This window comes from Terrapene carolina, unplaced genomic scaffold (genome assembly GCF_002925995.2).
Source record: "Terrapene carolina triunguis isolate 2854851 unplaced genomic scaffold, T_m_triunguis-2.0 Scaffold211, whole genome shotgun sequence".
Classification (NCBI taxonomy): Eukaryota; Metazoa; Chordata; order Testudines; family Emydidae; genus Terrapene; species Terrapene triunguis.
This window is the reverse complement of record NW_020664562.1, coordinates 14,602,111-14,627,379: the sequence shown is the minus strand read 5'-3', so window position 1 is coordinate 14,627,379 and position 25,269 is coordinate 14,602,111. Positions and strand designations below refer to the sequence as shown.

At 39.6% G+C, this 25,269-nt stretch overlaps 1 protein-coding gene across 1 annotated transcript in view; it reads right to left on the bottom strand.

Moving 5' to 3' along the window:
* The window catches only part of LOC113407403 (guanine nucleotide exchange factor VAV3), a 242,137-nt gene that overhangs the window by 165,033 nt on the left and 51,835 nt on the right, over positions 1–25,269 (bottom strand). Inside the window, exon 2 of the mRNA XM_026655888.1 lies at positions 23,317–23,433. Within this exon, the coding sequence (XP_026511673.1) occupies positions 23,317–23,433 (117 nt within the window). The remainder of the gene's footprint in view (positions 1–23,316; positions 23,434–25,269) is intronic.

Sequence of the window (25,269 nt, the reverse complement as noted above, 5' to 3'; positions counted from 1 at the left end):
TGGAGGGTCCTCTTTTTTTATTTATGAGATATGGTAACCCTAGTAATATTGAAACATGAAAGTGTTTACTTTACAAGTAAAAACAGTACAGGCACAACAGAATCCTTCTCTCATTTTGATACCATTTTGCATTTAACTATTGGAATTTGTGCACATCATATTTTAAAAACAAAATACATCAGAAATTGATCATGTGACATCTCTAGCTCTTTCAAGTGTGACTCATGTAGTGAAATTAGCAGAAGAACACACACACACTACCTTGTGACTTGATACATGGATGCCATCCTCTTTGAATTCCTCCCCCTTCCACTCCTCCCCACCCTTTATTTGATTGGGGGGGGTTGGTTATCATCATTGGTGGGTTTTAGAATTTTATTTTCAAAAACATTCTTCACATCCATTCTAGCACAATTCTTCCACCGCTCCACACAGCGGCAATAAAATCCCCTGGCTTTATTCCCCTAGAAGTAAAAAACTTACTTGGGATGTTAGTTTTGATGACATAAACAACAAGAATCTTTTATTGCAACAGTGTGCAATAGTCCATGGTGATAATTCCTGGCAACTGGTGTGTTTGCTGTTATTTTAAGAACTGCAACAGCAGGTGAGAGTTAGGGCAGATCAAACTTACAAAGCCAATTTCTGAACACAGAAAAGTAAAGTAAGATAGAATTCTAATATTGCTACCCCATCCTTTACAAAATGTGCTTCAGATAGGAGACTATTCCACTTCCGTTTTCATTTCAAGTGTAGATGGATATTTTGAATTCTTAATGTAAATATATATTTAAATATTCATACTGTGGTAAATACAATATAGGCAAATCAAAATTACACACACACACACACACACACACACACACACACACTATACATAGTGACATTTTGTAGAAGACCATTTCTTAGCATAATATATATTTTATGGGTAAGTGCAATAATTTTCTGTTTCTGTGAAAAGCAAGACATGAGGGAGAGGACTGACTGTCTCAGGAGGTTGGTAATGGGACACAGAACCTTCATCTAAGGTTGCTGGGAAAATATATGGCTATCAAACTGCTAATACATCATTTGCTCAAACGAAATATATAGACTGTATGTGAAACCCTTTGGGGTACAATCTATTAAACACTGTTTGCAATGAGAACATTTTCTATTTCTATAAACTGTGCTAATAAGAATTATTTATGAAGATGATAATGGTCTTATTTAACTAGGGAGCAATACTGAAATATGTGTCAGTCATTCAATTATACAGTTAACGTGGTCAGGAAGTGTGGCAACAGCTTGAGCCGATTAGATTTTTATATTCTAACTGTTTTTGGGGGGGAGGGGAGCATGTTAATAAGCAATTAAAACTTCCCAGATTCATGCTATTCATTGCTACATATTCAATTTCAAACATAAAAAAACAATAGATGTGTTAAAGAATAAAGCAGGTCTACGAATCAATGAATGCTAAGTAAGATCATTGAAACAGTCCAGTGCCAAGACTTCAAAGACATTGTCAACAACTGGTATGTATGTGTTTACTCTACACTGTTTGTAATATGCTTTTACAAGCTTGACCAAAAAATCCTTTAGTTAACAGATTTTCCCTTTTTATTTTAACAAACATTGATTTTTCCCCACTTCTGTTTCCATCAGAACAGAAATCTCTTGTACTGCACACATTCAACGATATTCACTTCAGGAATGGATTGATGCCAAAACTTGACTAAAGCACTAAGTCACCGCAATGCTGAATTGTATAAAAGCCTACTAGACACAGGAAGAAATATTCTGGTCCTTCTTACTGGGGTGAAGTGGAGGGAGCCAAGTGCAAGGGAGGAAGAGAGAGGAAACAAGGGAGGAAAGAGTGAGATAAAAGTAGGGTTGCCAACCCTCCAGGATTGACCGGGAGTCTCCAGGAATTAAAGATTAATCTTTAATTAAAGATTATGTTGTGTGATGAAATCTCCAGGAATACATCCAACCAAAATTGGCAACCCTAGATAAAAGGGAGAAAAATGAGAAACAAAAGCAAATAAGGAGAATGAAGAGGAAAAGAGAAAGAAAACGGAAAAGGTAGAAACAGAGCTCTTTTGAATCCGTTTGTATTTCACTGGGTACTACATTGTTACAGCTTAACTATGCTGTTCTAGATCTATTCCCATTTACATTGAGATCAAGGCTCAGTCCTCAGCCCAGTGCTTTTCTGAATAAACATAATACAAAGAGCTGAGATTTTGTTTGCATGGTGCAGTGTGATTTTTTTTGGTCTTTGCCCATTGAAATTACCTCAGTTGTCCATCCTGCATGGCTATTAGAACAATACACTTGGTGATGTATATCACATGGGCCTACTGACATTAACACCATGAACAGGTGGAGCATGGCTCTACAAAAACCTCCCACAGCCTATTAACAGTAGTAGAAGAGCAGGAAAGAAAAAGGATTCCAAATGAGATTCGCTGGACTGCTAGTGCACCAGGATCCTCAGGCCATGAGAAGCTTCACACAGAAGAGGATTTTGCCCTGAGGATTTGTCTGCCCAATGTGTGATGAACTCACACCGATCAATGTAAAGCCATCAGACGGTTTGTGGCATTCTGTCAAATTGATTCTTTTGCACAAAGCCAAAGCAGGCTTAATGAAATTGCACACAGCTCATAGCACTTTTGAAAATGCTAACCTTGCTTTCAACATTTTACCTAACATTACAAAATAGATTTACACCAGGATTCAGCTTTTTCCTCATTTCCAATTTAAAATATATATGAATCAAAAATGCATAGTTCATTCAAAAATAACCATTAATGATCAATTCAAGAGATTCCCCTGACGTATTTACTACACAGTTTGAAGAGTGGAGACATGGAGGAGTAGAAACAGAATATAAAATAAAAATATAATGGGCCCAATACAACGCTTACAATAAGCATAATTTGGTTTTGTGAACAGTTCCATTGAGTTCAGTGGGGTGACTCATGACTAAAGCATATTCAACATGAATAAGGATTGCAGAATCAGGTCCAATATTAATTATGTTCAAGTAGTGAAGTAGCCATCTAACACCCAATATTAATTAGAGTTCTGCCTATTAGGGGATTGAAACATAGCTTAAAATGGTTTTCAACAACTGTTCCCATTGAACCACCGTAGAAAACAGTTCAAGTGCTAATGTGGGCAAAATGATTTAAAAACATACAATTAAGACATGGTGGCAGCAAGTCTTTCTAAAATGGTATCGGAAATGGTTTTGTCCGGTTTCCACAACCACCAGAATCATTTTCAGTTCCAGTTCAGAAGGAATCATTTGGAAAACTATCATCAATAACATTGATTTCCTAGCTTACATGAGTCTTAACTGATCAAAACATCTCCTATGCCTTTATCATCACAATTTATTGTAGAGCCTCACTGCATAGGTCTTTTTGTTCTGTGTCTGTACAGTGCCTAGCACAATGGGATCCTGGTCCATGACTAGGGCTCCTAGTCACTACAATAATACAAATAATTATTATTAATAATAATGGATTCTCCCCTCTGCTCCGATTCTGCCTTTTTCTCCTCATACTTTTCCTTTCTGTGTCTTGCTATTTTCTTAATTTCTCCTCTTTCCTTCGTTTTCATTTCATACAGACTAATAGGGTGTTAATCTTCAGAACCACCAGGGAACCACTAGCAAAGCTGCAACCTAGAAAGGGAGAGACCAGTTTATATTCCACGCCCACCCTTTCGAACTCAACACTCTTATTACTGGGGTATTGTTAATTTGGTACTGACAACACTGGTAAACTAACTACTGGATTTAGGCAACTGTGCAAGGCACAGGTGGAGTATCGTGTCTCGAGAGAAATGAAATGTTCCCACAAAGACCAGAACAATGAGAAGATCTAAATACCTGCTAACCTCAAATGAAGGACCTTCTGTGAAGTGCTGGATATCCTCAGCTCCCATTCAATTTTGTGCCCAGCCTTTTGCAGGAGGTGCTCTGTCCACTAAAAAGGTCTTTGCCCTAAATTTCTGCATTAACTCCAGGCTTCAAAATTGAATATATCGTTAATCTAATCCCTATGAAGTGGATGTGAAAACTGTTACTTTTATGTCAGAATGTTCTCTGGTTGTGGCGTCTGCCGTTCCTGAATTACATTAATACTTATGTATGTGTGGAGGATGGGATTAGTATAGATCTCCATCAAGAAACAGGAAATAGAGATGTCAACTGCTCCATAAAATCCACGTAACCAAGGGACATTTTACTATCAAGCATTTAGTATTCCAGCTCTTTTCTATGTTTATGTCCTGTGTAACTCCTTACAAACTCTTGATTAAATTATCTAACGTTTGCTGGATAGGAATACCTCAAATTTTTTCAGGAAGCAGAAAACATCATTGCTGTGTTTTAATAGACCTCTTACACAGAAAACTTAATTTATCACTTTATTTTATTAAGAAATTTTCGTAGTCAGGGTGCAAAATTATGGGAAAGACACTTGATAATGGAAGCAAAAAGATCGAAAAACCTGAAAACTAATACGGTCTCCATGAGCTTTTCCCACTGCAAGGATTTCTATAGATCTTGTTTTCTGCTGAATTGTTTAGGGTAAATGGAATTAAACCAGTTGCAGATATCTTGAGACTGAACCGTAAAGTCCAAAGACAAATGGAGCCCTTGAGGAGTTGCAAGTTGTACGACTGCAACAAATTGAGCTGTGCAAGGATATAGTAATAGTTACCATGGGTGGCCAGGATGCGCCTTTAGCGCTCCTAAAGTACCTGCTACAGTACTCCACATGAACGTAGCACAGCAACTCTCTCCCATGAGAACCCTCTACATAGCAGTCCCTTGCTTCCACATGCTCTTATTGCCAGTGTGGTTTTAATGAAACAGGAACAAGAGTCTTGCCTTGTATAAAGCAGAAACAACAGTGCCTATGCCGGTGGCTGTGGAACACTGCAAAGACTCAGAATGTGTTGTGGGAGTGATGAGGAGACCCAGCCCAGAGCTTGCATTTGCAGTGATTCAGACTGCTTACTAAAATGTTATAAATGAGCCAGGCATGCTACCTAGTATGAGCACAAACATTTGAATCAATGTTAGACAGATGCTGGGTCAAATTAATTCCTTGGCGACTGCTGGCATAACCGGCTATGGAGCCCCCAGGGATGGAATATTAGCCTAGAGGGAGGGCACAGCAGCATAAGGTTGCCACAGCACGCACTCTATAGATGCACTGATTAAGTGCTCTTATGGGGTCCCATCCAGAACTTCAACTTTCCCTCCTATAGCAAACCTTCCAAAACAGGGAAGTGACAACACTGTCATCTGCCACCTCCCCAGGGCAATTGTCTCACTGGTGAAGATATCTTGCAAGCTTATGAATTGGCGAGTCAAGCCCATCACACACGTATGTAACTGAACTCTTCTTTGTAACATAGCTTTTTGTTACAATTAATTAAAAATATTCAGGTTGAATAAAATAAAATAAAATAAAATAAAATGGAAATCCTATAATAATCCCCAGAAGACAAAATAGCATCCAAGAAAATCAAAGATAATTTAGCTGCATTCCAGCTGAGGAGAAATCAGATTTTACAATATTTATTTTCTGACTGCAAATCTGCATTTGATAAGATAGATCTGAAAATATAAACTTTATTCTTCAAATAAAAATCTTGCTTTATACCTTTCTTGGGTGCAAGTATGCGCTCTTGATCAAAAATACATACCAATTTTTCAGAAGCTACACTAAACTGGGATGTCTAACCTAACCTCATCTTCACTAGTATTGATTAAACTTTTTCTGTTTGTAAAGAAGGATCAAATTTCATCTCAAAAATAGCTGCCAGTAAATCCTTAACACCAGAAGCAGCTGTATTGCCTGAATGCTAACTCAATACCCAAAATTCTCAAGTTTATACTGCAACTGATTCTCCACATTATTCACTCTCATGGTGCAAAGTGACTATACGTTGTCTCTCATCGTTATTGAAGAAAGCTGTCTAGTACTTTCACATTCCTTACTTAAATCTAAGCATTTAGGGCCTAATTCTGATGTCATTTAAAATTATTAATCAGGACTAACTTCTTTGAAATCAATGTAGTTACAGTGGAATAAACTCATTTTAAATTAGATCAGAATCAGACTCACAGGATCCTCTCCTGCCCTCAATTATATGGGTACAACTCCCATTCATTTCAACAGAACTTGCCACAAATCTATGTAACTGAGGGCAGAATTCAGTCTAGGGTTGTCACCTTTCTAATTGCTGGTAACAGGACCCCTGAGGCCGCCCCTGCCAATCCTCTTCCTCTAAGGGCCTGTCCCGTTGCTCGCAAACCAATAAATAGCAGAATTAAAAATCTGTTCTCTTGTTTTTACCTAGTGCTAGAAAATAAACCTCCCCTAATTTCTGAGTAAACATTATCTATAATGAATATGTTTGTCCATAAGCTTTGGACCGGTTTTGAAATTCTGAACAACAAACTACCAACACAAGAAACTGAATTGTGGGTTTTTCTGAAGCAAATATTGGAAGTAAACTTTCTAAATCCTTGTTTCACTGTGACCTACATTATACTTTTACTCCTCTCTCCCATAAGAGCACCATCAACCAATATTCCCTAAACTCATTTATACAGTTTGGTGAAAGCTGGATAACATCGTGCACAGAATTTCTTTTCTAACATCAATTTGCTACTGTAGGTAGCACACAGCATTCACTCGTACGATGCTACTAATGTACTTTTGCTCAAGTCAGTTATATATTAGAAACACTTTAAACCTTTTAAGGTTTTAAATAACCCATGAAGTAGACTTTTGGAGGATTAATTATATATGCAAGAGGATTAGCTCTCAACTGTTTTCCTAAACAGTTATGTCAAATGTCACTTACAGTAGATGTACAGTAGAAAATGTTTTCTGCTGCTCATATTCAACTTAAGATACATCCATGTCCATGAATAAAACCTTATTTAACCCTACTTTTAAAAAAATAGCCAAAGCTACGTGTAAAATGTGCAAAGCATAGCACCTTCTAGAAATGTATAAATATTGTGCTCCAAGAAATAAATTTTGCTCTAAGTGGCATCATGTACTACACATTTCAAGGAAACTGTGTGTTTGTGTCCTGAGACTTTTCTGAGTTTTCTCATCATATTTTTGCAGTTTGTTTCCAAAAATAAAATACTAATATGGCATGAAAGAATTATCATTCTTGGGAAGACTGAATATTACATTAACCTAAAGTTTGAATCTTCTCCAACTGTGCTGAAATTTTAACAAGTTGACTACCCATCCATTGTCATTATATGCAAAACATTTATGCTGCTTACTAGTACAGTAACAAAGCCCACGCTGTCGCCCAGCTGTAGCAGTTAGGCCAAGTACTCCACCATCTATGCAGTCTCCCTCATACAACCAATGATATTGTTGTGTGCAAATTAGCTGCAGAGTAAGGGTAGTGATTGGTTATCTCTGATATGACAATCTAGGACTCTTGGCATGGCATAGATAAATGCCTTACTATAGCTGTACATGCACAGGTGTAACTCATAAGGGCAAATGTCTGAGAACTTATTTGGATGATAACAGAGCTTTGGGCTTTTTTTGTTGTTGTTTTTTGTTTGTTTGTTTGTTTATCCAGCCCCAGTGCAAGAAGAATCATCCACTAGAATCTTGTGTTCTTCTTCTTTCCTGCTGCCAGTGTAGCAAGGAAAAAGGGCTATGGCCAGAGCAAAGGGGTCACGGCGCCAACACCCCCTACAACGTACAAATACCCAACTCTGGGTTTGGCCCCTTGGTGCCATTAGCAGATGGTGTTAGAGCAGTGAGGAGGGGAGAGAACTGCTGTAACTCAGAACAGTGAGTTCTGGTCCTGCATGCTGTGCAACTGTAGCAGCCTTCGCACCTCCTCTCTCAATACGCGCTTTGTACTTCTCAGGCATAGCTAGGAATCCTGCCTCGGATGTCTGTTAGAGATTCAGCACACACAACCCCTTTCAATTATGATGTGAAAGTTCACAACATACAAGATCTAGCCCCCAGGAAGTCCTCCAAGAATTAGAGAAGACAAGACTTGGAATTTCTAAGGTAAAGCAGAAACAAAACAAAAAAAGCTTAAAAAGTCATCCTGGCCCCCTTAATATATTAAAAAGAGCAAAAAGAGCACAAGCCAAATTATTTTTAAAACGCTTTGCAGATCACCCGTGTCAGATTAATTGAATTCTACACTTTAACAGCTGCAGAAAAAAGGATTTGGTAGGCAATACTTGGACTCAGTTCTACTAAATAATGGTCTCTAGGTTGCCTAGCTCTAGATAGTGCCTGGCTTTTAGTTTTTACTTTTTGCAAAAAGAAAATCTTAATTTTTGATTTATGTCTAGGCAGTGTTAGTTAAAATGAGAAATGTTTTTGTGTTTTAGTCCCCTTTTGAAGAGATAGCCACTTCATGGAGTGACGTTTGTCAGAGCATATGTTACTCATGCAGTAGATTACTCATAGACGAAAGGCATTCCACATCAGATGAGACACAGCTAAGCAAGAGCTAACAACTCTCTAAACAATACTTCAATTAAGTAAGTGTTGCATTCAAGACTGTCTGGACGTGTGCAATTACATACTATATTAGGATTAAACTACTCTGCCTGGCACACCTGACACATTGTAGCAAAACTGGTGCCCATTCTAAAGAGGACACCAAGTTTAATACTCTATTGGCTTTTACTCTTGGAATCAGTATCATAATACCTTACACCTAATGTCACTAAGGCTTGTTTACAGATTTTTTTTTTCCAAATTGGCTTATTAATTCACTATTTCTCTATCACAAATTACGCTTCAGTATTTACATAAAACTGCGCTCTTAATTCCCAACTTCTGTGGGAATAAGTCACATAATTTCCCTCTGTAAATTGACACAGGAAGCAAAAGGGAATCTATTCCAAAAGAGAAGAGTCATTCTCTCAAACGTAGGATGTGGTGCTGCATCGGTAGTAGAGATTCTGACACTTTAATCCATTGTGAAGTATCTTCTAGTTATATAGGTCTAAAGTGCAAAGATACTGAGCACTCATAGCTTCCACTGACTTCCGTTGAAGCAACAAGTGTTCAGTACCTCTGAAAATCATGTCCATAATGTATCACTGAGAAGGGAATTGGCTTCTCACAGGCATCTCCTTGGACATTGGGAGTCCCCATCTTTTCTATCTGTCTTTGGCTCCAAGGGTTAGGCCCTCTGACTATTCAAAATCTGGTAAAAATCTTTAAGCCCTACAGTGTTGGTTAGGGGACATGCATGTTAATGTATGCACATGGCGGGAGTGAAAAAGAAAGGAGAGACAGAAAATATAAGAAAGGAGATAGACAGTACATTGAAGAGAAAGAAACAGATAAAGGATTGAGGGAGACAAGGACATATTATAGAAAAGAGGAAAAACTGAGCAAAGCCATGAAGAGAAAGAAGGTCTAACAAAGGCAGAGCAAGGCGGTAAGTCACATATTTTAAAATCATTAAAATAGAACATTGACTAGACAATGTTGCAATGAAATATAGTACACAGCAAAGAAAACATTTTATTCCTTTAAACGTACATTGCAGAGCAGATATTTTTCACCCTGGCTTGTAGGCATCATTTTTCAAGTCCTTTACAAGCTTAATTATCCTCTACATTGAAGTGTGTCAATATCCAAGCACATCAGAGTCTGCTGCCCATTACTTCTTAAGCAACATAAGATGTGGCACTAAGAATAATAGACAAAGGCACAGAGGATTGCTCTCAGCCTGCTTGAATTTATGCACGATGACTGAACGTTTTCTGGAGCCATGGTTTTGTCATCATTTAATAGTAGAATGTCTTGCTTCTGAGTGTGCAATACTAGCCCAGCACTCAAAAATCAACTGAAAAGTTTGAGTCCAGCTGGCTTAATGGAACATTAGATTTTAATATTCCTGATATTGAAAATGGAATCCAAACCATTCACGAAATACCCTCACCAGAGACACGAATATAAATTCTGAACACAAAGAGAGCCCTGAACCAATACATGACTTTCCAGCAACATGAGTAAATCTTCTCTCATGATCTATAAAGGATGTGCAGTCAACCCTACCAAAAGGCACCGCTATGGAAAATTAGTATCTAAATGAAAAACACAAAAGATTTAGAACTGACAACAGAGGGCACCTCAGAGGAGGAGTTCAGCCCTGCCTGGGTAAAGCCCTAAAGCATGGTAATCTTCCTCACTGTACAATGTATGCTCTGCTTGGGTCACAAGCAACGGGGGGGGGGGGAGCCCACTAGTTTTAATGGTTATACTTCATCATGGATGTTGAGATCTTGTAGCAAAGTGACATTCTAGCATCTTTGTGCTATAAGACATGGCACAGGAGACACAACAGGGAGAATAGAACAAGCATATCAGAGGGGAATCAGTACCCACTATGGCCAGTCACACACAAAGAGCATGGAGCTGTGTAGAGGGGCAACACTGCTCCCACAACCACAATCCAATATGGAAAGGAGTGGAGATAGAACTGACAAGGCTGTTCTGTTTCCCTGGATAGACAGTTTACTGAGCTAGTCCCATGATACTGTATTAGTAGGGCCCTACCAAATTCACAGTCCATTTTGGTCAATTTCACGGTCATAGGATTTTAAAAATAGTAAATGTCATGATTTCAGCTATTTAAATCTGAAATTTCACGGTGTTGTAATTGTAGGGCTCCTGATCCAAAAAGGAGTTGTGGGGGGAGGGTTGCAAAGTTATTGGAGGGGTGGGTTGCGGTCCTGCTATCCTTACTTCTGCACTGCTGCTGGCAGCGGCACTGCCTTCAGAGCTGAGCAGCTGGAGAACTGCAGCTGCTGGCCGGGAGCCCCGTTCTGAAGGCAGAGCCTCCACCATCAGCAGCACAGAATCAAAGATGGCGTGATATGGTATTGCCATCCTTTTGCGCTGCTGCCTGCAGAGCTGGGCCCTCAGTCAGCAGCCTCTGGGTGCCCAGTTCTGAAGGCAGCAGCACAGAAGTAAGGGTAGCATGGTATGGTACTGCCACCCTTATTTCTTTGCTGCTGCTGGCGGCGACACTGCCTTCAGAGCTGAGTAGCTGGAGAGCGGCAGCTGCTGGCCAGGAGCCCAGCGCTGAAGGCAGAGCCGTCGCCAGCAGCAGCCCAGTAGTATGGGTGGCATGGTATGGTATTGCCAACCTTACTTCTGTGCTGCTGTTGGCGGGGCACTGCCTTCAGAGCTGGGCGCTCAGCTAACAGCTGCCACTCTCCAGCACCCCAACTCTGAAGACAGCACAGAAGTAAAAGTGGCAATATCGCAATCCCTCTAACCCTAAATCTTGCGACCCCCCCCCTGCAATCTCCTTTTGGGTCAGGACCCCCAATTTGAGAAACACTGGTCTCCCCCGTGAAATCTGTATAGTATAGGGTAAAAGCACACAAAAGACCAGATTTCACGGTCCGTGACGCATTTTTCATGGCCATGAATTTGATAGGTCCCTACCTATTAGGTTCTAGGGAAACCAGAAGTTTGTGCCAGTTTCATTGCAACCTCAGAACATATGGGAGGCAAGAGGAGAAGCTAGGGAGCCAAGTCAGCAGATGTAAGGAGATTCAAAGGCAGAGGAAAGGGGGAACTGGTTGGTTTGTTTTTACATCAACTGTTACTGTGACCAAAATACTGGGTGGAAAAGTTTATCATCAGTCCCTCCTTTTGCCTGCTCTGCTCCACTGCCATGAAATTGTCTAAGGGTACGTCCAGACTACCCGCCGAATCGGCGGGTAGTAATCGATCTATTGGGGATTGATATCTTGCGTCTTGTCTAGACGCGATATATCGATCCCCGAACGCGCTCCCGTCGACTCCGGAACTCCACCAGGGCGAGAGGCGGTAGCTGCGGTCATCGATCCCGCACCGTGAGGACCCGAGGTAAGTTGAAATAAGATACATCGACTTCAGCTACGCTATTCCCATAGCTGAAGTTGTGTATCTTACATCGACCTCCCCCCTGCCCCCCCAGTGTAGACCAGCCCTTAGTTTTTCATCTTGGAAGTCTCATCATCCTAAGCTCAGCATCCCTAACTTGCTGGGTTGATGTGAAAGAACAGGTCTCTGGACAGTTACTGGGTCAACAAAAGTCCAAAACCTGTGATATGAATTAGTGTGAAACACAAGTTTACATACATATTTGAAAATTTTACCCTATATGTAATGTTCCCTGTTACATTAAAATGAGGCTTCCAATTCCTCATAGCAAACAAATTGCTAAAACAAAGAAAAAGATTTACTCACATGTCACATATTGTAAAAAAAACATTTCTTGACAATTGTTTACAACATATGATATTAATTTGGTATTGTCCCTTTGAAGTACCTACACAACCTTAAATTGTTAAAAATGAAAGAATTGTGAAAATCCAGTGTACTTGTCAACCACAAATACCTTTTATTTATTTCTCTTTTCAGTTTCATGTTTGCTTACAATCAGTTTCACTTTCAGTTTCTTAGTGCTCCAATGTTTAGGTTTCAAATACTACAGGAAATGAAAAACAAAACAAAACTTACATTTTTTTTTAATTTTTGAAACATTTCTATAGGTTTTATAAAGTTTATTTTAACAACATTTTAATTTTAGGTCAGACTTTAAGTATCCCCTTTAACCATTTTAAATCTATTCAAGCCAAAAACAAAGACCTGTTTTTCAATATTTCCCTCACCCCAAACAGAATTTCATAATTCTACCCTGCAGGATACCTGAGTCATTGCTGAATAACATTTTGGTAAGATCACTATAGCAACAGAGACACATGGGCAGGAAACGAGAGCTTGGAAGCTCACTTTTCCATTAATCCAGGCTCCACAGACAACAGGTCATGTTTACTGAGAAGAATCTAACTGAACAAAAGTCCACATTATAAAAGTCCTAAAGGGCTCAGATACTGACAAGAACATTTCACTGCCTGGATGAGAACTCTTCATTAGACCTCAAACACCTGCAGATTGCCTAATGATTTTGTGATGTGGCAAGACAAATCAGTAGATCTCACTGATAAACTATCAAAATAAAATTCTGAGCCATAACTACATTTGAGAAGCCTAAATATTTAGGAATTTGACAAAAAAAAGGCTAACTACTTGCGAAAATGTTCATAGAATATCCATGTTGGAAGGGACCTCAGGAGATCATCTAGTCCAACCCTTGCTCAAAGCAGGACAAATTCCCAGACAGTTTTTTTTTTTAACCCCAGTTCCCTAAATGGCCCCCTCAAGGATTGAACTCACAACACTGGGTTTAGCAGGCCAATGCTTAAACCACTGAGCTAAAAAACTAATTTCTGAAGCAAACCACCAAGCCACTTTTCTACATCCACTTCTAAAATAACTGGGATCTTGTTTTTAGTGGAGATACATAATACACCTCTACCCCGACATAACGTGACCCGATATAACACAAATTCAGATATAACGCGGTAAAGCAGTGCTCCGGGGGGACGGGGCTGCACACTCCGGCGGATCAAAGCAAGTTCGATATAACGCGGTTTCACCTATAACGCGGTAAGATTTTTTGGCTCCCGAGGACAGCGTTATATCGGGGTAGAGGTGTATATATTTTGTATGACTCCATTATCTTTGTAAATTCACTCTCTCCAAACTATTTCCCCACATTTCAGCACTTCCACCACAATGAAAAGTAATACTAGGAACATTTTAAATTAACGGTTCCCCGAAGTGCTGCATTTCAGTGTCTGATACTCAATAAAAGTCATTAAGATGCCATAACTTTTGGTTTAAAAAAAAAATAGTACACGAATCTCAAACTCATAACTTTCGTTAGGATTTCATATATAGTTTCTCCTCTTTTACCCTTACACCAAGATAGCCACTAACCAGCATCTTGACTGACAGCCCCATGGAACAAGTTCATACTACAGTCAAATACTCTATGTTTGCATCTTCCTTCTACAAATACATAATACAAAGAACATCCTTTAGTATTTTGAACTCCAGTGACAACTTTTATTCACAGATGAAATTTTTAACTCAATAAGAAACACAATACTTTGGTTATACACATTGGGAAGGGAAAAAGGCAGAAAATGTAAAGATTGAGAGCAGGACTACTCTCCCACTTAAGTCGATCTAACTTATGTCGCTCGCAGGTGTGAAAAAGACACCCCCCTGAGCGAGACAAGTTACAATGAACAGCACTGTACACACCGGCACTGTCGGTGGGAGACGCCAACATAGCTTCTGCCTCTCACGGAGGTGGAGTAATTATGTGACGGGAGAGCACTCTCCGGTCGGCACAGAGCATCTTCACTAGACACACTACAGTGGTGCAGCTGCACGGATGTAGTGCTTCTAGTGTAGACCTGTCCTAAAATACAGGCGAATTTTGCCTTCAGTGAACTTCTATTACCTTCAATGGGAATTTAGGACATGCAGCACCTAGCGGGATCAGTCTCCTAAGGAGCAAAATTCTATACAGTAGAATTATGTCTTCAGCAACATCAGATAGGCGTTGTCTACTCTTAAAAGTTTTGCAGTTTTAACTATGCTGGCTTAGTAAAGTGGCAAAAAAACCCCGCTAATGTGAATGCAGTTATACTAGTATAGCTATTCCCATACAGGAAGGGGAATAAGTTACACCCATATAAGGCACCTTTATTTCATGTATAGCGGCACCCACACTAGGGCTTCTACAGGTATAACTACATTAATATCTATTTCAGTGAGGAGGGTGATTTTTTTCATACTGATACAAAATGTGTGTATAGACCAGGACTTACTAAATAGCATAATTAGGTATTATTAACTGTATTATTTGAACATCCACAAGGCATTACTAACAGCAGGGTGTATTTTCATTGTGTTTAAGTTTACAAAGAATGGCCACATCCCACAAGCTTCTTTTACAGTTCTGTCAAACTTCTGTGCTCCACCCAATTCTCTCTGATGCACTGCCACATTCCCTACCCTACTCTCTCTCTCTCACACACACACACACACACACACACACACACACACACACACACTTATACATAAACCATTAAATAAAAATATAGAGCTATGTACAAGACTGTCATCATAGCAAATCCTAAAGGGATGTAGCCTCCTTGCGGATCGAGCACTACTCGGCTTGATCTCTGGCAAGGTACTTTGGGTGGTCTGGCTGTATATTCTGGCTGTATATTTAGTTCATGTTCATCACTGGCACTGTTGTCATGCTACCAAAGCTTTTGGTACCCATGTGATCGTCAGCTGTGTAGCAGCGTTCCTTGGTACACACACTTCAAAATTCATTTGTCTTCCATTCTAATATGTCCATACCAACAAAGCTGCCTAAATTGAACAAGTGCTCAGGGAGGTGGTTGCTGGGTTCAGCTTTGAATATCCTCATTTCTGTTCTTTTCCTGCCACTTGACATGGAATAGCTGACAAAGATGACAAGAATTAAACACATCAGTCCTGTGTTCTTCAGATTTCTTCAGTGCCCACGTTTCACTTCCGTTCAATAGAGTGGTATAACCATGGTTCTATAGATCTGGAGCTTTGTAGCAAGCCTGATGTCACAACATCCCCAGAGGCCACTGAAGGGCCTGAAACATGACAGCAGCTGCTTCTATACAAGTGTCCACATCTTTCAAGCATCCTTCAGCACAGTTTGCAATGCTGTCCTAATATTTGACAGGTGCCTCCTGAGACCAAGACAGTGGTGGACTATCACATCATTGTACTGCTGAACTGCACTTGATTTCTATGTACTGAGATTTAGTTCTTGTCTGTGAATTTCATTGTTTTTATAACCATCAAGCTGCCATGTAGATTTTGGCATGTGAATACTCACATCTGTCTGCTCTTCCTGGAATCTTTTGAACACATACTTGGTGGAATTCCAACACACTTGGAACGTGATACTTCAGCTTGTTCATGATGTTCTGCTGAATCAGAGTCAGGATTTCCTTAACAGTGATAGAGTAGCTAAAATGACCATATAGTACAAGACTCTTGCTTACACATTCAGTATTTTCAGAGCACTTTGCTGTGTACTTTGTGCAAATGAGCCTTTTGAGTGTGATGGAGGATGTAGCTGCACTGGAAGCTGCACTATATGCTTTTTAATAAAACCTAGCTCTTATATAGCATTTTGAATTATCAAATACTTGTTTACACCACTTTTGCTTAGTAAATCTAATGCCCTTTTGCTCTTTTTGATGTCATTCACAAATCTTGTATAATAGCATGTTATCAAATACCTATTATGAAAATAAGTTCCAACTTATTAACTTTACAGACTTGATTTAAACAAGGTAAGAAAACTGAGCTCTGCTTGAAGCAAGGAGCACACCTGTGATCAGGTCTCTATTCCTTACACTTCCTATGACCAGAGTAAAGATAGCTCCAGTCAACAGGACTCCCACTGACTACAGCAGGCCTTTAGATTCCCATTTCATCACAGAGCTATTCTTTATCAAATGAGTCCTACAGTAGGTTGAAATCACCTTTGAGAAGCTATGACAGCTGCAATTGCTAAGACACAAGACACACCAAAGACTGGGGATGCTAGAGGACTATGTAATTCTGGCAGAACTGAAGGCACAAGTATCAAAATTATTTGTTGATTCTGGCACACAGGTATAGAGAGGAAGAACCCAACAGTCCTGGGTTGGTGAAAAATGAGTCTTGGAGATGGAATTTTTAATGAAAACACTGCCTGGTACCAATGTGCGTGGGGGTGGAGGTTTTCATGCTACATCAGCAAGCTATACACAGCACTGAAATCTACTAGAAGAATAGGTAGTTGTGAATAGAAGTGGATGAATCTCGTGGAGTTTGAGGCTTGGCAACTGTCTCAACTTATTTTTTTCTGATTTTGTTGAACTAGTTCAAGAACCTTCTTTTTTTCCTGCAATTTAAAATCCTTCCCCCCTCAAGGCAGATTCAGTTTAAAAAATAATAAAGGGAAATCTGTGCTATGTATTTGGAATACTCCCCTCACCTTGATCCCAGCATTAAGGCATCGGTATATGTTTTTCATGCTGTTCACTCTCTGCTTCATCCACGTAACTTTTTCCTTAGGAACTTTAATCTCCATTCCCCTCACTACTCACACTCTCTCTCACTCTCGCTCTCTCTCACACACACACAGTCACTGCAAAGCAGAACACAAGTTCAATAACATTAGGGTTCAAGTCAAATTTCCAATCTCATTATGTCATAGTGGGTTCAAAAAACAGTTCACTTGCTCCTACCTGTGTTAGTTTTACTGTTATACCTAACAGTTTGTAACAACTGTTCACCGTAGTTAAAAAGCACCAAATAGTTTTTTGAAGTACTGTAGTTACAGCCTGGTATACTAAAGGATTGGATGCAGGCTGCCTCTGACAGCACTACATCTGCTACTGGAGTTTATAGCTCTATGGGGAAGAAAACATGGAGGAAGTATCCAGCTACAGCTAGCACCCACATGCGGCTGCCATTGTCTAAACAAGGGGAAAGACTTGAAACATACAAGAGGGAAAAGATCAAAACTATAAAACCTTTTTTTCCATGGGAGGACAAAAAGGCAATACTAGACATACAAGTCATATCCCACCACTTATTTTAAAAAATAGGATCTTAATAAAATAACTGCACAACTGTGGAATATTTCAAATGCTAATCACCAGGTCTCCTTTTTGTTTCTCCTCTTTTTATCCGTTTCTTTAGAATCAATTATTCATTTGCATCTGACATGTTCTTCCTAATTTGTTTGCTTAAATGGGTAACATGGAAACCCATAGTATAAAATGGACTACAGATTTTCTATTACAATAAGTTTAAAAATTCAACAACTATAAAAATATAATTGCAGTACAAGCAACAAAAACTCAATACATCTGTGATTGTACAGTATGTGGTTTCCAGAGTGGTTCCTTAAATAAAAGGAGTTCGTGAAAATCAAGACACGTGGGGCTTGTGGAGTTGCCCTCACTTACATATCTGAATTTAGCCCCTTAAAAGCATTAAGCATTGGTCAGCATTGCACTACAGTTTCTTCTAACTCAAATATCTACTTTAAGATTTTAGTGCATTAGAAGCTGTGGAAATATACACACATCCACCTAATCACTCATTTGGCCAGCAGTCTGGAAAATGCCTGTGGTCCAAAAGATCCTCTTTAAACTAGAAATCTTCTCAAAACTAGAGTGATCACACCACTACCAACCTTCTCTCTGTTTGTGCACAAAACTCCTATTAACTATGTACATGTGCAGGGAGAATGAGTCAGAAAATGGTTCTTAAAATAAAGAAAACATAATGGAATTTTTTTAGTTGATGACTAACAGGAAAATCCAGTGGTGCTTATCTTGCAGCCCTTTGCACGTGCCTAACTCCTACTGAATTCACAAAGGGATTTGTGGGAGTAAAGACTGTAGGGTTGGGAATGTATACAAAAAATTTTATATATATAGAAAAAATAATTAATTTAAGAAAATTGGTTTGACCACAGAAAAATCAAACTAATCAGAGGAAAGCTTCCTTCTCATCACCACTGCTTCTAGTAACTGGAGACGTTTCCAAACCAATAAAGCATATTCTGTTACTCTTGTTAGCTCAAATCTCACACTATGTTATACTCTCCTACACATTTTACAACCCTGAGACTACACTATATGTGATATTTTTCCAGTGCTCCACTCCTTTTTAATGGTTTCAAATTCACTATCTGCTCTAGAAAGTCGACTATGTCCCCAGGCATTTAAAGAGCCTAGTTAAACACAAGTCAATTTATCTACCACTAGAGAGAGCACACAGCAACCTCGAGTCACGTGTGACAAGCTTTCATTCCTGCATGCAGTGAAAACAGATGAACTACAAACAGAGTAATGGTGAAGCTGGAAAGATGCCCATCACACAAAGCCACTGCAAGTATTACACTATCTTTGCTGTTTGGTTTAGCAGCACCACTTTTGCTCAAACAGCTGTTATTACTCAAGGGAGGCAAGTCTCATTAAATAACCCCATGTGCCTTTGTCACTAGTCACTAATCTGACTAAGACTATGGAAGCATGTTTGCATGCATGCACAGCAGGAATTGCTGACTTTTCAGACATTGTTAGGCCCCTGACACTGAGCAGCACAGACAATGAAATTGTCAAATACTGTAAAGACAGGAATTATCTCTTCCTTCCTATATGTTGTACAGCACCTAGCACATGTTGTTCACTACAATATATACATAAAAGAAATGATGTACTATTAAGGCTAATTTTGTGTTGGGAGAAGAGAAATGCAATAGTTAAAATCTTTCATGAAAGAGATAGTATCTCTGCAAATGCCAGTTTACATTATTCTATTTCAGTTTTACATAAGATAAAAGTTTATTTTGGAACACAACTTTACAAAGCATAAACCACAAAAGCCATGTGTCAAATAGCCATTGATACATTGTGAGCTACATTTTTGAGACAGGCCTCAATCCAGGGTGTTATTTCACAGGTACAATGTTGCACCAGTAACTAACTGAATCTGCAAAAATTTTCCTTCAAGATTAGTGGCTGTCTTAAAAATCAGGCCCTTTATGGTCATATTAGAGTAACTATGGGAACCAGGATCTCTCTCAACAACTAACTAGAAATCAACAGTAATGCTACTCTATCATAAAGCACTTTTTAGCCTATTTAAACAAGTAGCAAAGGCTTGACACAAAGGTCTAGATAAGGACCCTAAAATTATAGCAAACAACTGAATACCTGGTAGAGCAGTCACTGCAACAGTAGCTGTTAAAAGACTTTTTGTTTTAATTCCTCTGCTGTTCACAGAACCAAGAAAAAATCTTTGGTATTTTTGAATAGGCAATATAACAAGTTTGAAAGAAAAAGACTGGAAGTACAATGCTATATCTTAACTATTCCTAGTATGGCAAAAAATGTACAGTAGCATAAAAGGACAGGTGGAATTTCTTGGTTTGCCAATCTCTTTATATTGCACAAACGATCAAACAAAAGTAGTTAGATATGCTCAGTGAGCCACTTCAATCACCAGGACCAGAAAGCAACCCCATGGGCTTGATTCTTATTTACACTAAGGTCTCTTTACATCACTTAGGGCTGGTCCACACTAACCCCCCAGTTTGAACTAAGATACGCAACTTCAGCTACGTGAATAACGTAGCTGAAGTCGAAGTACCTTAGTTCGAACTACAAGGTACTTACCGCGGGTCCACACGCGGCAGGCAGGCTCCCCCGTCAACTCCGCGTACTCCTCTCGCGGAGCAGGAGTACCGGCGTCGACGGCGAGCACTTCCAGGATCGATTTATCGCGTCTAGACAAGACGCGATAAATCGATCCCAGAAGATCGATTGCTTACCGCCGAACCCGGAGGTAAGTATAGACGTAGCCTTAGGCAGCTTAAAGGGGCCTTAGTGTAAATAAGAATCAGACCTCCTGTCTATTATAAAGTGCAATGTATAAAAAGTAATGGAAATATTGTATCTTCAGATATTAAAAAGGGGAAATTATTACTGTGATATTTGTTCTGATTTGGAATATTTTTAATATGGCATGGTCTTTAGATAATTATAGGCTCTTCTGTTAAACTAGGGGAGTGATGCACTGACTCAGAAGTAGAAATCCGTGCTGAATACATGCTGGCAACGGCAGAGAGCAGACAAGTATGTAGGAGGTTACAAACAATACACTAGAGAAAGCCAGCTTTTGCACACAGAAAAACTAATCACAGGTTTACATACATAGCTCTTTATAATTCAGAGTTGCCCACAGTAACTAATCATCATTGTGTCTCAGTCTTATAGCAGTAAAAATGGTACTTTGGAGCTCTGTCACATGTTAAACAGACAAGGAGGGTGAGGGAGTTAAATCTTAAAACTGTTTGAAAAAAAAAAAAGATGCCAGAGTTGTCAAGCAGTTCCAGACTGGAAGGGCCCCTGGCTTGTGGCACCCCACCACTATTTTTAAATTAAATTAAATTAAAGGAGATATCCTATCTCCTAGAATTGGAAGGGACCTTGAAGGTCATTGAGTCCAGCCCCCTGCCTTCACTAGCAGGACCAAGTACTGATTTTGCCCCAGATCCTTAAGTGGCCCTCTCAAGGATTGAACTCACAACCCTAGGTTTAGCAGGCCAATGCTCAAACCACTGAGCTATCCCTCCCCCCTTTTAACTATGGATATATCTACACTTGGAGCACCTCCCTTCCTTCTGCTCAACCAGCCTAACTCCTTCATAACCCCATATCTCTCACATCCTTCTTACCCATTATCTTCCCTCATCTATCCTCTTCCTTCTCAAGCCAAGCTTTCCTCTTCACAGTTCCCAACCCTCTTTTTCCCCTCTCTCATGCCCCTTCTTTTACTTCATTGACCCTCTATTCTCTGTCTCTCATTCACCCTCCCCTTCTCTCTTTCCCACCCTCCTCCTATACTAAATACCTATCCCTTTGGTCATATCTACTTCGCCTATGCACAGAAGTCCTTCCATCACCAAATAGCAAGGTAAATGTGCTATTATGAAGAAAGCAAGCAAAAGGAAGACTACTTGTAAGGTTTGCTTTAGGGCAAAAAATGTAGAAAAAACATAAGAAATCCAAAGGTACATGAAGAGCCAACATGGTGGAACTATGTTATGTAGATTACTATTTTCAGTGATCATTTGGCTACATGAATCTATCAAACCATACTTGCCAAAAGCCAGGTCCTACACATGGTGATAAATTGGGCCTCATTTATACTGAACAATGAACATTCAGTTGTAAGGATCAGACGAAAAGGGTTTATTTGGTTTTTGAAAGGCAGAACACAAATTGCACCTTTGTGAGTGGCACAGGTAGAGAATGTAGTAGCTTGTGGGAGTGCTAATTATAACCAAACTGACCTGTCTTGGCATTAAATTGCCTATTAGAACATTGGCATGGACCTGCATGTAGTGTTCATTCAGATGTAATCATCAAAAGAGGGCTTTGCTCAAACAATTCCACTGTATATAATCTTAATGTCTGTATTTCTTATTAAAATGAACCTGCTATTTGTGGACACAGTTGGCAATTATATCCTTTCCCCAGACTTCAGAGACTGCTTGCCCTGTCATGCAATTGGGATATCCATTATGACACACTAACTGTACGTAACAGATTTGTTCCCACAGACCGTAATCCTGAACACCAGGACATTTGCCTGCCACAGCATGTTCCTGCTGTCTGATAGTCTGGTTTGAAAATATTGGAGAAAAGACAGAGTGTCTGTACTAAATGTACATCCATTTCTGCCAGCCTAGACAATGAAAAAAATTATAGGTGCAAAGACGGTGATGCTGCAGGTTAGGGACATCCCACTTCCACTGTCATGTCATCTAACTACTGTTACCACCTGTTGTTCATACAAAAACCTCACTTTTCTCTCCCTCCCCATGCTTAGGCACTCTTATCATCCTTTTCTTCTTCCCATTACTCCTCTAAGTGCCAAGCCTTACAATTTGCAGGCCCACAGACAACACAGTGGCTTCAAGCAACTAGAAGTGGGGGAACAGAATTCAAGTCTGGACTTGCCTATCACTCCTTTCCCTTCACCACAAGGGGGTGGGGATGAAGGGTCTGAGAGTTACTGTTTCCCCCCTCCTAAGTCCCACTGCTGGAGAGGAAGGTAGAGTCACTCCAAGAGCTTGAGAGCCTGCATGGGATAGGAGGCTCCCCCCAAAAGATATGGAGCGCCAAGTGACTTGACTTTACAGTCAGCCCAGACTCCTCTTCTCATCACCCACCACTGCTACTCCCTGCTCCTCCAGCTATGCACATTTTCCCTTAGGACACCAATCCACTGTATGGTCCTTCACTGCCCCATAACATTGCTCCTTTTCTGCCTGTAACTTGCTCCCAACAGAACAGCCCTTGTGAGCAAGCCAAACCAAGAGAGGAACCAAGAGGTGAATCCATCAGTAGAACATTAGGTGTTTGACCTCTTTGACCTCTCCTACACTACATTTTTCCCCCAGAGTCTTCCAACAGTGCTAGCACTAGTGCATCACCAGTAGCACCAATGATGGGAAGTGCTAGTGTACATTGGCCACTGCAATTCTAGCCACTGGGTTGTCTGCTCTGAGCAGAACTAAAGGACACAATGGTTAAAACACCCAGGCAGGTGGCCTCTGTCAACTATGACTTAAAGAAAAGAAAAAGGCAACACAAGTGTGAAAAAAACAAAACCAGACCAAACCTCTCTTTTGCATCAAGGTAGTTGCTATATAAAACTAATGGCAAGCATTACCCAATAACCACTTTATCCAGCCAAAAAAGAAGATATTAGTAAGCAGGAAATTTTAAATTACCTTTCCAAAATCTCGCACATCAAACAAATCAAATGCTTCAAAAAGTTCACTTTTCTTCATCCCAAATATCTCACAACATGCTGAAAGGAATGTTCTTATATTCTTCAAGCAGAGAAACTAGAGAAAAAAAAACAAATAATATTGTTAGTGTACAGGCATGTAGTTACCAACTGCTTTGTGGTACACTTTGGAAGCTCGTGATTATTTTTGCCATTATATATGTATAGCAAAACCCACTGCAACATTACCATTTCTAAGGGGTAGCTAGCACCTCTATTAAACCATTATTTTCAGATGGTTTGTAATTCAGTCATTAAAATTATCTTTAGACTGAAATAGTGTTATCCAAGGCCTAAAGAGAGGAATTTTATTGAGCATAAATTTGTTTAAGCTAATTTTATGTTGGCAAAGAGAAAAGCTAAGAAGTTACCAAGTTTAAGTTAACTTTAAAATGGCTTCAGTTTTAAAAAAATTGTAAGCAATTAGTGTTTAAGAGTGGACCAAACTCTTTAGGTGCTAAAAGAAAAATTACCACAGCATTGAACTTAGAAAAGCAATCAATTTGCAATATACCAAGTATTTTCATTAAAAAGAATTAATTGGAAGTGTAGTTGCAGAGATTTACTGTAAATGCATGCACTGTGTTTACAGATTCAACACACCCCAAATAATATTATCAAAATGGACCATAATTACACACTGGGGGGTTATAAAATTATGATTTTATAGTAATTTTTGCACAATTGAGAACTAGTGCCCAATTTATCAAGTGGCAAATTAGCTTGATGGAACGATCCTGATTTTTAGATGGAATCAGAGATTCGATTTGCCTGAATACAGCTATAGCTACCAATGATTTGCACTTCTGAATCATACTCTGCTGAGGAATTGCACTAATGCCTGGGACTGGAGAAAGCTTTATCAAGTAAGCATTCTGCTTCCTTGACTCCACTATTCCCTATATACATCCTGGACTGTCTCTTCTTCAGGCCCTACTCCACATAGTCTCAACTCAGCTTCAGACCAGACTTCCAGGGGTGGGAGGGGACACTTCTTTTTAGCAACCCCAATAACCACTTCTCATTAATAACCCCCACTAATACACACACATGCACAAAAGAGAAAATGAAAAGGCAATTGGGAGACTCTGTAGCCCAATGAACTATTATTGTCCACAGTTGAGCAACAAAACACAGCTGTCACACAAGGAGTTCTGTTTTCAGGCTGACAGGCCTCCTCGTTAAAATTATTCCTTGGCTGTTAATTAGGGAATAATTTTCCCCTTCCACACTCCCTCTGTAGAATGCTCAGAGCAAATAGCAATTGATTTAGCCATGGGCTAGGGACTCCTAACTGGAGAAGGGAGAGCAGTCATAAGCAATTTTAAAAAAAAAAAACCTACATCAGTGAGGGAAAAATAACCACTTGAGGGAGAAGCCTCAGTAGCTGCATAGCCCCACTTCTGTGTACCAGCAGCATTAGAAGATGTTTTTTCTAGATAAGGGGCTGTAATTTGTTTTCACCATAGCCCAAACATGTTATCTTTTGAAACAGCAGTGAAAGTGACAACCCTTGTCGATAATTTTGCAGCAACTTGTGAAAGACACATACCTAAAAATAAAATAGTGCAAGATGTAACAGTTCTTTTTATGAGAAGATACAACTCCACAAAGTCTATTTTTATTAAATCTTACAATCCAATATATAACAGTACAAAAAAATTTAAATGTTTAAAGGCAACAGTATTATTTCAATGAACACAGCAATCTGCTTGAAATTTTCTTTCAAATGTTATTTTAGGGTATGTCTATACTACCCGCCAGATCGGCGGGCAGCAATCGATCCAGCGGGGGTCGATTTATCGCGTCTAGTCTCCGAGCGCTCTCCCATCGACTCCTGTACTCCACCGCCGCGAGAGGCGCAGGCAGAGTCAACAGGGGAGTGGCAGCAGTC